Source organism: Rattus rattus, chromosome 3 (genome assembly GCF_011064425.1).
Source record: "Rattus rattus isolate New Zealand chromosome 3, Rrattus_CSIRO_v1, whole genome shotgun sequence".
Taxonomy (NCBI): Eukaryota; Metazoa; Chordata; class Mammalia; order Rodentia; family Muridae; genus Rattus; species Rattus rattus.
The window spans coordinates 86,281,576-86,295,091 of record NC_046156.1 but is presented as its reverse complement, the minus strand read 5'-3'; the positions used below and the strand labels follow the sequence as shown (position 1 = coordinate 86,295,091).

At 37.0% G+C, this 13,516-nt stretch overlaps 1 protein-coding gene across 2 annotated transcripts in view; it reads left to right on the top strand.

The window, feature by feature from the left end:
• The window catches only part of Smc4 (structural maintenance of chromosomes 4), a 28,411-nt gene that overhangs the window by 9,138 nt on the left and 5,757 nt on the right, over positions 1-13,516 (top strand). For both annotated transcript variants that reach the window (XM_032898266.1, XM_032898267.1), the window contains 10 exons: positions 2,051-2,215; positions 2,588-2,715; positions 4,030-4,170; positions 4,885-5,035; positions 6,867-7,031; positions 7,853-8,086; positions 9,557-9,742; positions 10,955-11,116; positions 12,585-12,810; positions 12,905-12,984. In XM_032898266.1, the coding sequence (XP_032754157.1) occupies positions 2,051-2,215; positions 2,588-2,715; positions 4,030-4,170; positions 4,885-5,035; positions 6,867-7,031; positions 7,853-8,086; positions 9,557-9,742; positions 10,955-11,116; positions 12,585-12,810; positions 12,905-12,984 (1,638 nt within the window). The remainder of the gene's footprint in view (positions 1-2,050; positions 2,216-2,587; positions 2,716-4,029; positions 4,171-4,884; positions 5,036-6,866; positions 7,032-7,852; positions 8,087-9,556; positions 9,743-10,954; positions 11,117-12,584; positions 12,811-12,904; positions 12,985-13,516) is intronic.

Here is a 13,516-nt window from a genome sequence, read left to right as displayed (position 1 = left end):
ATTGTTTTGATAAACAAATGACCTTGTCTTTATTCAACAACTTGATTGGAGTGGGAAGAAATCAGCTGCTTCCTTCATCTTACTTTGGGAGGAGCAAATAACAAAAACAGTCAACTACCACACTTTCTCTCAAACTAGATTGCTTTTTAGTAACTATATATACCTTCCAAAAATAGTGTAGGGGCTCTCTGACCTCCTTCCCCCCTTCTCTCTCTCTCCTCTCTCCTCTCCTCCCTCCCTCCCTCCTCCCTCCCTCCCTCCCTCCCTCCCTCCTCCCTCCTTTTTCCAATCCCCTTCCACAAGTTCCCTGCTGGTAGGCCTCTATTTCTCTCCTTCTGTACCCCACCCCACCCCCGCCTCTACTCTGTTCTCAACCCCACTTCCCATGCCCCAAAATAAACTCTATTCTATACTTTAAAAAAAATTAGTTTGGACAAGAAATATGTGGTACTATTCAAATATGTTTACTTGTGTGCATGGTTTCACTGGACCCCAGGTTTTGATTATTTGAAAAATGTAGACTTAATGCCTTGTGGACATTTGACTCAAATGTGGGTTCTTTTGGCATATTTTTTTTATTTTATTCATTTGAAACACACTTAGATACTCAACATGAATTAAGTAATATATCAGAGTATATCTTCTCACTGATTAAAGTTACTACTATGATCTGAAGCTTTGGGCATACTTCAGGTTTGGATCCTGTCTAAACTTACATTGTTGATGCAAAGATTTGAGAATTGACAGGAAACTCTCTGCATAAATATCTGCATACTATAGGATTATCGTACATATAGGCATTTTGGTTTACAATTTCACTCAATAATCCATGATCATGTGGTACTGCTAGATTATCAGAGTATTAGCATAACGATACTTATAAAACTACTAAAAAGAGCACCTGTTAGCATGGCATGGCTTGATATGGTGCATGCCTTGAATCCAACACTTGGTAGGCAATGACAGTTCTTCAAGTTCAAGGCCAGTGTGAGCTCCTTAGACACTCATCTTAAAAATCAGTACAAAGTATACCTGCCAGCAAGTACATTTTAAAATGTTAAGCATGATTCTTTTTCTTCAGTGCATTTTAGCCTTTTTTTTTTTTTTCTTTTTTCTTTTTTTTTGGAGCTGGGGACTGAACCCAGGGCCTTGCACTCGCTAGGCAAGCGCTCTACCACTGAGCTAAATCCCCAACCCCAAGCCTAATTTTTAAGGTTGAGTCATACACTGATTAAAGTTGAATCACTAAAATATCTTAACATGTATTAACATGTAGTTCCTTTTTGGATTTAACTAGAAATAGTCTGTCCCTGGCCATCCCATTCTCTCTTCACTTCTTATTTCTTTGCTGTTAAAATGTTAACAGAACAAAAAAGCTGTAGAATTTACTTCACTCTCAGGTTAATAGGTTACCTGGAAATCAGCCTTAGGTGCTACTTGTAGGTTTTTGGTTTTGTATTTTGTTTTGGTTTGTTTTGGTTTTGTTTTTTTTGTTGTTGTTGTTGTTGTTTTTTGTCTGTTTTTCTTTTTTAAGTAATCAAAGATTTTTAATTATAGTTTAAAGTTGCTAGATTGATTACAAACAGAAGGTTTCCTGCATGGCATGTAACAATGCTATTTGCTGTCCCTAATCAGGATACTTAGAGGGAAAGATAATTTCCTTTCCCATTTAAGTTGAAAAAACTCAGAACACTTAGTCATCTTTTATGAAGTGGGTCCCTTGTTAATTTCACACCAGGTTTATAGAGAAATTACAATGATAACTAATTAGCAAATTGTTTTAATAATAATCCTAGTATATCTAACCAAACTGCTTGACAGAAAAATTTGTTTACTTAAAAACATTACATGGGGCACCTTTGTGTATATATGTGGGTATGTATTAAATATATAAAATATTTATATATATTATATATGTTTTTTGACCCCTTGCATAAAATATCCTTACCCTATTTGATGAATATCCTTTAGTTGGGATTAGCCTGCTCTCACTGAAAAGATTTAGCTGCTGTGTGTATATACAACGAATATGAATGTGACTCTCTTAAAGGGTGAAGTTGAACAGATTGCTATGATGAAACCAAAAGGCCAGACTGAACATGATGAAGGTATGCTTGAGTATTTAGAAGATATAATTGGCTGTGGACGGCTAAATGAACCTATTAAAGTCTTGTGTCGAAGAGTTGAAATATTAAATGAACACAGAGGAGAAAAGGTAAATGAATCTTCTGTAATCATTTGTTGCCAATGAGATTGTCTTCTTAACCAGACAGTAGTTGCACATGTCTTCAATCCCAGCACTTGGGAGGCAGCAGCAGGCAGATCTCAGAGCTTGAGGCCAGCCTGCTTTACAGATTGAGTTCCAGGACAGTCAGGGCTATAATAGAGAATGGGGGGGGGGAGGGGTGTCTTTACTCACAGATGAGCTGAATTTACTAAGTTGAATACTAATGTTTTATAGTTCATACTTGCAGAATTTTTTATCAAACCCTCTATTTTTATATTAACCTTTGCATGAGATGCTTTTATTTGGTGTTTATGTTTCAAATTTTGTATATGAAATGTTTTAATTCTTTAATGTTTGTAGTTAAACAGAGTAAAAATGGTAGAAAAGGAGAAGGATGCACTAGAAGGAGAGAAAAACATAGCCATTGAGTTCCTTACCCTGGAAAATGAAATATTTAAGAAGAAGAATCATATCTGTCAGTACTACATGTAAGTACTCTGGTCAACTTTATACATTTCTCAGCATCAAAGCCCCTTTTTTTCTCTATAATATGTGAATGCCTAGTTTCCTGAAGTCTTTAAGTACTCAGTGTTTAGTGTTCTATTTTTAAAGAGTGTGGGGGTGGGAGCACATGTTACATTCAGTTGCTCCCCTCATTAAAGGGCTAAATTTAGAACCTAGTAGAAATCACAGATAGTATCAAATCTTTATATATACTATTTGTTTTCATTTATGTCCTATAGAAGTGTCAAAAAGTCAGGGTTAAATCTACCCTTTCATGTGGTTTTTCTTTTGCTTTAGTTACTGTGCAAGGGTAGGTGAGTACTAACTCTCTCAGATAGGATGACAACTTCCTCTAGGAAGTTCCAGATCTCAAACTCAGGTCATCAGGTTTGCCCTGCAAGCACTTTTACTCTGAACCATCTCCCCAGTCTGTGGTGGTGGGTTTTTGGTTGGTTGGTTGGTTGGTTGGTTGGTTGGTTGGTTGGTTGGCTGGCTGGTTGGTTGGTTGGTTTGGTCTGGGGATTTTGGTGCACATGCGTGGTCATGGACATGTACATGCATGTGCTTCAAAAACCAGAGCAAGATGTGGCTATCTTGCTCCCTCTTCACTTCATTCCCTTATATGGTCTTTACCTAAAGCAGAAGTTAACTGATTCAGCCAGGCAAACTAGCCACAAAGCTCTTGGGATCCACCTATTTCTGCCACAGTACCACAGTGTCCCCGCCCCAATGCTGATGTTAACATCACACTTAGCCATGCTGCTATACAGTTTTACCTGGATGCAGAAAGTTCATTATTAGATCTTCATGCTTGAAAATCAAATGCTTTTACTGAGCCATCTCCTCAGCCCCTTCTTTCATTTATGCCTTTTGCATTATTAGTAAATACAAGAGTTACTTGAACAAAAGCATAGTGATACCTTATAGTTGATCCCAATAACCAGTAAGACTTCTAACTGACTATAAGGTTGATATATACCATGTTGCAATACTAAATAAAAGGAAAGATTAATAGTGCTAGTCAGTGTGAAATTTAAAATTGCCTATTCTAAAATTTACCATTTAACTGACAAGGGTAGACTACAAGTAACTCAAATCATGAAAAATAAAAACATAAATTTATATGATGGATCTAATTTACTTCCTCAAACAAGTTTGTTCTTAAATTCTATCTAGTCTTAAGCCAGAGGACCTGCCCCAGTCACTCCTATAGCCCTGGCTTGCTATAAATTGATGAATAGTTTAGAAGCAGCTGGGTTTACTAATGACATTTTTCATTCTCTGATTTTCCCCTCTAGCTATGATCTACAAAATAGAATTGCTGAAATGAAGACTCAAAAGGAAAAAATTCATGAAGACACTAAAGAAATCACTGAGAAGAGCAATGTGCTTTCCAATGAAATGAAAGCTAAGAATTCAGCTGTAAAGGATATAGAAAAGTAATAACCTTTGAGAAAGTATTAAGTATTTACATTCATTTTTCACATGTCTTCATGTAAACTTACTGCAAATAGGTTGAATGTAATATATTTCCTAGGAAGTAAGTCAGTTCTTTTAGATACCCCCACCACCTTGCACCTAACTCATTGCTACAGTTGGCCAACTTTGAAGTCCTGCCATATTATATGCCTTTCCTCTAGTGGCATAGTAACATCCAAAGCTGAAACACAAGCATTACCTGGCCCATTAGTCCTAATGGTTTGCAAATTTAATTTAGAAATCAAGTTTTAGTTATTTTAGATAGACTAAAAATTACCACTGTGTGCCAGCCTTCAAAAATAACAGTATCTTTGACTTAAGTGAGTTTCATTTCTTTAACTTCTACTTTCATAGACAAATTTTTTATGAGCTTAGGTTTAGGTAAAGCACTTAGGGGCAGAGGCAGGTGGGCCAGCTCTGGTCTACAGAACAAGTTCCAGGAAAGCCAAGGCCATGAGAAGAAACCCTATCTTGGGGAAGGAGATAAAAAAGGACCACAGTGTTTTCTTTCCAGCTTAGAAACACAAAATAACTCATGATTAAAAAGAAAAAGTCTTCACCTATCAGTGGAAATCAGCTTGAGAGTTTTAAGATTTTAATTATAAAAGTTTTAACATGAATAGATGAAATATGCCAGAAAGATTGTATCTCTGACAATTTACTCTCTTTGATAGGAAGCTCAATAAAGTTACAAAATTTATTGAACAAAATAAAGAAAAATTTACACAGCTAGATTTGGAAGATGTTCAAGTTAGGGAAAAATTAAAACATGCTACAAGTAAAGCCAAAAAACTGGAGAAACAACTTCAAAAAGATAAAGAAAAGGTAAGTATTAGAAGAAATCCTGAATTTTTGATGTCTTAAGTGCCAGATCTAGTTCTTTTCCCAAATTCACTTGGCTCTGGTTCCCTAAGAAAATGGGGGTTGGGGATTTAGCTCAGTGGTAGAGCGCTTGCCTAGCAAGGCCCTGGGTTCGGTCCGCAGCTCCGAAAAAGAAAAACACTCCAAAAAGGAAAAAAAAAAGAAAATGGATTGGGATACTAAATGTAAAATATTTTATGCCTGAACACAATTCCTCCCAAGGAATACGTTCTCTCCATTGAGTTTTAGAACTTAGTAATAGAGTTGTTGGGGAGAGATCCACCTAGTCAGCAATACTATTTTGATGCTAGTGGTAATTTTCCTAAAATAGTAATTTAAAGGGATCTTTAGGTGTTTTGTGTTTTTGGTTTTTTTTGTTTTTTTTTTCTTTTTGAAGATGAGGTGTATGTAGCACTGGCTGGCCTTTAACTCCCTATATAGATCAGGCTGTCCTTGAATTCACTGAGATCCTCCTCTCTTTGCCTACTAAGCGATAGTTGGCTAAAGATTTTTTTAATTATTTTTATGTGCTTTGGTGGTTTTGCATTATATCTGAGAATGTGAAATCACTTGGAGCTGGATTACAGGTATGAGCTCTACCATATGAACCTAGGTTCTCAGTACTCCTAACCACTGAGCCACCTCTCCAGCCCCAGCTAGAGATATTTTTTGAGTAAATATTACAGAGTTTTTAAAAAATAACCACATTAACTGTATAACCACCACCCCTGTAATTTATTTGTGTGCCTGCATAAACATGTGTGCTATGCATGCATCTGTAGGTCAGAGGACAATTTGAGGGAGTTGGTTTCTCTCCTCTCACCTCGTGGGTCTCAAGGATCGAATTCAATTAGGTAATCAGACTTGGTGGTGAATGCCATTACCCACTGAGCAATCTGAGCATTCCCCATAAACTTTAAAAAGACCTGCCTTCTGCAAAAGCAAAAAGAATTTGCAATCTAGAGTTAAAATTTTTTAAATGCATTTCATGGCCTGGACAGGTGGCTTAGTGATCACTGGCTACTTTTGCTGCAGACCTATATACAATTCCCAGTACCCTCAGTGTCAACTCAGTGTCTCTTAACTCCAGTCTCGGAGGTTCTGATGCCCTCTTCTGTCCTTTGTGCACATTGCATGCATGTGGTGTACAGACATTTGGTAAACACTCGTACATACAAAGTTAGAAGAAAAACTCAACCAAAAAAATTGGTTCTGACAGCTAAGTAATTTGGTGTCTCTCAAGGTGTGTTCATTTCTTTACCAGATGTAATGTAAATAGATACAAAATTCGGGTTCTACTTTACCTTTAAACGTTTTCCAAATGTACTTACTATAGCTTAACAAAGGTTTTGTGAAATACTAGAAAACAGAAATAATATGGAATAATGCTCAAATTCTACAAAAACATTACGTGTGTGTGAATGTGCCAGTTTGGATCCCCCTCAAACTGCAGTTAACGGGCAGTGGCGAGCATCTGGGTGAGGGGGCTGGACTTACTTAGGTCTTCTGGAAGTGCTCCTACCTGCTGAGTCAGCTCTCCAGCACTGAGGCATTCTTTTTCAGGACTAAACTGTTGGTATGTGATTACTACCAGATTGTATTTTGGATAAAACTCTACATGGTGTCTCTGAAGAGTTGGAAGTTCTTAAAGATCTTAGGATTGGGTTGAAGAAGGGAACAAAGATAATTCAGTGTGTGTTGTCGCCAGGAAACTATAATTATTAGGTACATTTTATCAGTATGGAGTACCCTCCAAAATATATTTTTATAATCTTAATTCGTTTCATAATCCCAGGTTGAAGAGCTGAAAAGTATACCTGCCAAGAGTAAGAATGTCATAAATGAGACAACAACTAGAAACAATTCTCTTGAGAAAGAAAGAGAGAAAGAAGAAAAAAAATTAAAAGAGGTTATGGACAGCCTTAAACAGGAAACACAGGGGCTCCAGAAAGAAAAGGAGGTAAGAGTCTGTCAGTGATGGCTTTAGTGACTTCTGCCTAACCTACAATAACTTTCAAAGATGAGCTTCTGAAAATAAGTTAGGCCTAATCCAGTGCTGCACACCTGTACTGTAATGTCAGCTGTCTGGTAGGCTGAAGCATCTAGGAGTTAGACGCAAAGCTATGTTACATATTACATAAAAAGACTATCTCAAACTGTTTAACCTTTCAGTTTAAAATACCTAAAACTTTGGTCTATAATATTTGCCCTTTTTTGTTTTCTCTTTTGGAAAGAAAAAATGTTAAAGAAAAATTTGTAATTGTAAGAAATGTGAGGTCAAGTGCTTTGCCATATAGCCATTCTATGCATTCGGTTTCTTATTTAATATACATTGAGGGGTTTTTTTCCCGATGTATCTTTACCCCTTGTTAATGATAAAACTATGAATGGAATTAAAATGAAATCTTACCATAATGCAGATTTTTCAACATGGATACATTTGAAGAAATTTTGTGAATAGTTCTTATACCTAGTAATGTTACTAGGTATAAGTATAAAATCTAGATGTAAGTCCAAAGTTTTCTTAATTGTTACATTTTTATTTCAGAAATGAGCATGCTAATGCCAGTGTCACAGAGCTCATTGACATCAGTTAGGGAAGGACACTGAGTAGTGTACATGGAAGACCTGACACAGGCTATTTTAATCCAGTCCACTTACACAAGTTATTTTTTAATAGGACTTTATTTGTAGACCTTCCTTTCTTGATTGATTCAAGAAGTACAATTTTCAATCTAAGCTTGAAAATATATTTCATTTAATAAACTCATATTTTAATAGATTCAAGAAAAGGAACTTATGGGCTTTAACAAATCAGTAAATGAAGCACGTTCAAAGATGGAAGTCGCTCAGTCAGAACTTGATATCTACCTCAGTCGACATAATACAGCAGTGTCTCAATTAAGTAAGGCGAAGGACGCTTTAATTACAGCTTCTGAGACTCTCAAGGAAAGGAAAGCTGCAATCAAGGATATAAACACAAAGCTCCCTCAGGCTCAACAAGAATTAAAGGAGGTAAATCACTTCTATCTTTCATCTAAACCTTGTCATCTCTATAGTTATGTGAGGGGTTGTTTGGCTGGTTGGTTTGTTTTTAAATGTCCAGGTTTAAAGTGACTGTCATATAGAAATTTTTCTCAACATAATCTTGAATGAGAAAGTATTTAGTATTCGAATTACTGATAATTAACTGGAGCTATAAATGTGGGTCACTGTTAAAGCCTGGGTTCCATCCCTAATACATCCCCAAGAAAGAGAGAATGGGAGTAGACTCACTATTATCTCCAAAAACAAACAGCAAGTAACCACTGCCACGGTCCCGTGGGAATGATTAACAGATTTCTCAGGCTGGGCATGTAGCTCAGTTGGTAGGGTGCTTCCCTATCCCTGGTACAAAGTAGAAATGTTAGTATGCCTTTAATCTTGGCATTTGAGAAGTTGAGGCAGGAGGATCACTTTAAGACCAGTGTTAGCTACATAATGGATTCCAAGCTAGCCTGTTGCCGCCCCCTCCCACCCCAGTGTTTCACTAAATGTACAAATACATAAAGATATGTGAAAAGTAACAGGTTTTTAAAAATTTCTTGACAAAGTTTATCCTCAGACCTCCAACATGGTTATTTGAGGAACTGGGGAGATGGCTTAAGCAGACACAAGCATTTGCTGCTCTCATAAAAGACTAGTTGCCAGCACCCACATTGGGTGGCTCATAACTACCTGTGGCTTCAGCTCCAGGGGTTCCGATATTCCCTTCTGGACTCCAGGGACACCTGCACATACCCACACAGACACACACAGGTAGACATAGTTAAAAATAAGTATCTTCAAATTTTAGTAAATTTATACTATTTGACCATCAGGCAGTTTCCTGGTGTATAAATTTTAAATGCATATTAAATTATATGCAATAAATATTTCTAGTGATGAATTTTCTTTTTGATTGATTTATCTATAATTTGAGCTTTTACTCTACCTCGGTCATAAGACATAGAGGAGGAGAATAGCAGTTAGAGAAAGATGGTTGCTTCTAAATTGGAAATTGAGAAACTAAATTTGGGGGTTGGTTTCCCTGGTGACAGCTATCCCCTTCATCTTTTCCCTCTCTGTTTAGGAACTATACCTTTGTGTTTTGTTGTTCACTTAGCCAAAAAGACCACAACCATAGATCTGCCTAGCTACACTTACCCTGGAATCTCGTTCCTGGATTTGGTTTTGTTAGGTCAGAACTTGAGGAAAATCTAGTGGAATTTTTATACCCATAGATACTTTATGAGATCTTGGTTCCCTCGTGTTGAGCCAAATAATGTATACTTCTTTTAAAATAGGAGAAGCTCATCCATATTTTCAAAGCCAGGCCAAAATATGAAAGCTCAGTGTTATTTAGGGGCCTCACTTACTTATTGTTGAAACATTACAAATGGTTTTCTGCTATTATTGAGTGTATTTGAGATCAAATGCTTGTAGGTTTCATCTTCTCACTTTTAGAAAGAAAAAGAACTTCAGAAACTGACACAAGAAGAAATAAACTTGAAAAGTTTGGTTCATGATCTTTTCCAAAAAGTTGAAGAAGCAAAGAGTTCCTTAGCAACAAATCGAAGTAGAGGAAAAGTACTTGATGCAATAATTCAAGAAAAAAAATCAGGCAGGATCCCAGGAATATATGGAAGATTGGTAAGTAGATTACAATCTTACTCAGAAAAGTCTTAAGAGCTAGAAGGTCTCATATACCTCTGATTAGCCTTAAACCATCTGTAGCTAAGGTTGACCTTGCACTTCTAATCCTTTTCTATCTTCCAAGTGCTAGATAGGTTCTAGGTACCACAAAAGAAAATTTTTTTCAAAGAAAAGAAAATTAAATTTAGACGTTGGCCATGGTGGTGCATAGTTTAATCCCAGCACTAGAGAGGCAGAATTCAAGACCAGCCTGGTCTACATATTAAGTTCTAGGCTGGCCAAAATTACATAGTGAAACCCTATCTTTAAAACAAAAGCAATCTTAGGCTCTGAGGCAATATTGCTGAGATCTATCATCCTATTATCTTCAGTGTTGATTTGACTAATCTTACTAAATAAGCTTGTGCCTATTCTCTGTTTGTTCCTCACCATTCAAAATATGTCCTTCCTGAAGCTGCACCCATTCTAACGGGATGACCTATCCAATTGGAAGAGGACTGGGTTTTTTGGTCAAAGGTATACAGTAGTTGCATTCCCTGCTAGACGCTCCAGCCCAAGAATGTGTAAGGATTTAATATAGTCTAGGCTTCATAACATACTTAACATTTGGGTATAGTTTCAGGAAGTGAACTAGCTAGTTTCGAACTCTGGTAGTACCAGTTTGGGGGGTTTTTTTTGTTGTTGTTGTTCTTTTTTTCGGAGCTGGGGACCAAACCCAGGGCCTTGCACTTCGCTTGCTAGGCAAGTGCTCTACCACTGAGCTAAGTCCCCAACCCCGAGGGGTCTCTTTACCTCTTTCTTAGCCTTAGTGTGGAAGAATGCCATGTGAGTTAGAACAACTTAAGTATCTCTGTTCTATTCATTACTTGCCCTGCAACCATAACTGAAACCTGAGCCCATACAGTTGATGAGTTCCCTATCAGCCTTCTGAAAAAGAAAACATCGGCTAAGAAGGGAACACTGGAGGTCGTACCCTTTTATACATGGAGGTCATACCATCCTTTTATGTATATTTAGTCTTCCATTAAGGAAAATAACATTCAAGGACTTGGGGACTTGTACCACTGTACAAGGGAGTCCTGGTCAGTCTTTGACTACACAAACCCAAGGGTTAGGGAAGAATGGTCAAATCTGAATAGTAATGAAACGATCTGTTTAAAGATCTATTAATCTAATTATAAATTAATTTTTATTCCTTTTCGTTATTAGGGAGACTTAGGAGCTATTGATGAAAAATATGACATTGCTATTTCATCTTGTTGCCATGCATTAGACTACATTGTTGTTGATTCTATTGATACAGCCCAAGAATGTGTAAACTTCCTTAAAAAACATAATATTGGAGTTGCAACTTTTATAGGTTTGGATAAGGTAAGTATTATGATAAGCTTCCTATAATTTAACTTTGAGGTTCCATATACTTTCCCCATAGAATGTCTAATTTTTCTCCACCATTATTCACCCCTGTTTTTCTTTTTTTTAAATTCCAGTATTAGGGTGTTGTCCAGTGGAGGAATGATTGTTAGTATGTTTCTTTTGTGGGGGTGGGGAGAGGAGGTTCAAGACAGAATTTCTTTGTATGGATTGGCTGTCCTGGACCTTGCTCTGAAGACCAGGGTAGCCTCAAACCCCACCACCTGACTGTTAGTATATTTCTAACTTCAATCACCAACCACTGTTTCCTTAATAGAACCTTTACTGAGATATGTAATTTGTATTTTTAAGTAGAATTCAATTATTTTCACTATTTCTACAAATTTACTGATGTGTGGCTGTTGTCTAATTTCAGACCGTTTTCATCACTCCACAGGCATGAACAATCACTCCACACGCTCTTTTATTTAACCCTCAGCTACAAACCTCGACATGGACCTATCCTTCATTTTTTTTTGTTCTGTTCTGTTCATCTTTTTTATTGCCCTGACAGTAGTGCTATAGCAAAGATTGATGTACAAAATTTTGTGTTAATGTAAGTGCATACCTAGGGATGGACTTAATTACTAGATCACATGGTGTGTTCTACTGCAGTACGTCTTCATAGATGAAAAGTGATAGCCAACCACTTTCATTTACATTTCCCTAATGGCTAATGTTAAACACACGTTGTGCTTAGTAATCATCTTTCTTGAGGGGAAAATGTGTTTGAAACCTTTGATTTTTTTTTTTCATTCGTTTGTTATATTGGATTGTAAAACCCTTTAAATTATATATACTAGTCAGGTGCATCTTTTAAAATATGTTTTAATTTAAACCTACCATTTGTGACTTTGTTAATTGTATACTTTGAAGCACAAAAGACCTAATTAACAGTAGTTTTCTTTAGTTTCTTAGGTAGTAGACATTGTGTTTAGACAAGGACTTGCTAATATATCTTTGGATAACCTAAAACTTGGTATCTGGGCCAGACTATCTTTAACTTGGAGCAATCCTCCTCTCTGCCTTCCAAGTGATAGATGGGGCTATAAGTGCTGGATGTTTCTGAGTTTTATAGGTTTCCACTCTTATATTTAGATGTCTAATACATTTTGAGGTTTTAACTTAGTGGTAAATTTTGTCAAGTTGTACATTGATACTGTATAGATATAAAATTAATACTGGGGAGAAATTTAATGCCGTGGTAAGATTTTATTTAGGAGCTGGGTGGTGGGGGCACATGCCTCTGATCCCAGCATTCAGGAAGCAGAGGCAGCTAGATCTCTGAATTTGAGGCCAGCTTGTCTCCAAAGCAACAGCAAGAGCTACACACAGAGAACCCTATCTCAAAAAAACGAGATTTTTATTTAGGGTTGTAATACTTAGAAAACACTTTTTATAATATGCACAATTTTTTAACTTTTAGATGGCAGTCTGGGCCCAAAAAATGAACAAAATTCAAACTCCTGAAAATACTCCTCGGTTATTTGATTTGGTTAAAGTAAAAAATGAGGAAATCCGCCAAGCTTTTTACTTTGCTTTGCGAGATACCTTGGTGGCTAACAATTTGGATCAAGCTACAAGAGTAGCGTATCAAAGAGATAGACGATGGAGAGTAGTAACGCTACAGGGCCAAATCATAGAACAGTCAGGTAAGTGGGGTTCCTTTTCTGCTGGTTGGGTTTGGTTTTTGCTTTTTCAGTGGTGGGTAAAACATTTAAAACTGACTTGTCATATGTTCCCCAGGTACAATGACTGGTGGTGGAAGCAAAGTGATGAGAGGAAGAATGGGTTCTTCAGTTGTTGATGAAATCTCTGTAGAAGAGGTTAGCATGACCCAAATAGTGGTCGCTTCTTCCAGACATTTAGGAATCCACATGGACTACTACTTGTAGCTCTTATTTTTGTCTTTATGTTTGAAGCTTGGGGTTTCCCTCTTTTATTTTATGTTAATGGATTTTATGTATGTATGTATACCATGTGCATGCCTGGTGTCCCAGGAGACCAAAAGAGGGTATTGGATCCCCTGGAAACTGGAGTTGCAGGAGGTTGTGAGCCAATATATAGTGGCGAGGAATCAAACCCTGGCTCTCAGGAAGTGCTCTTAACTGCTGCATCGGCCCCAGGTTTTTTCATTTCATAAGCTAACTTTGAACTCCTGGAGGGCAGGTGAGATTGTTGAGTTTTGGGTTAATGATGGGTAAAAGTCCTTCCTGCCAAGCCTGACTGACTACCTGAGGTCAACTCCCACAGGTTGTCCTTTGACACTTGTTAGGTCATACATAATGGCTTAACACCACACAATGCTAATATAAGAAATTTAAAGGGGGTATGTGACACTGGAGAAAATTGTATTCC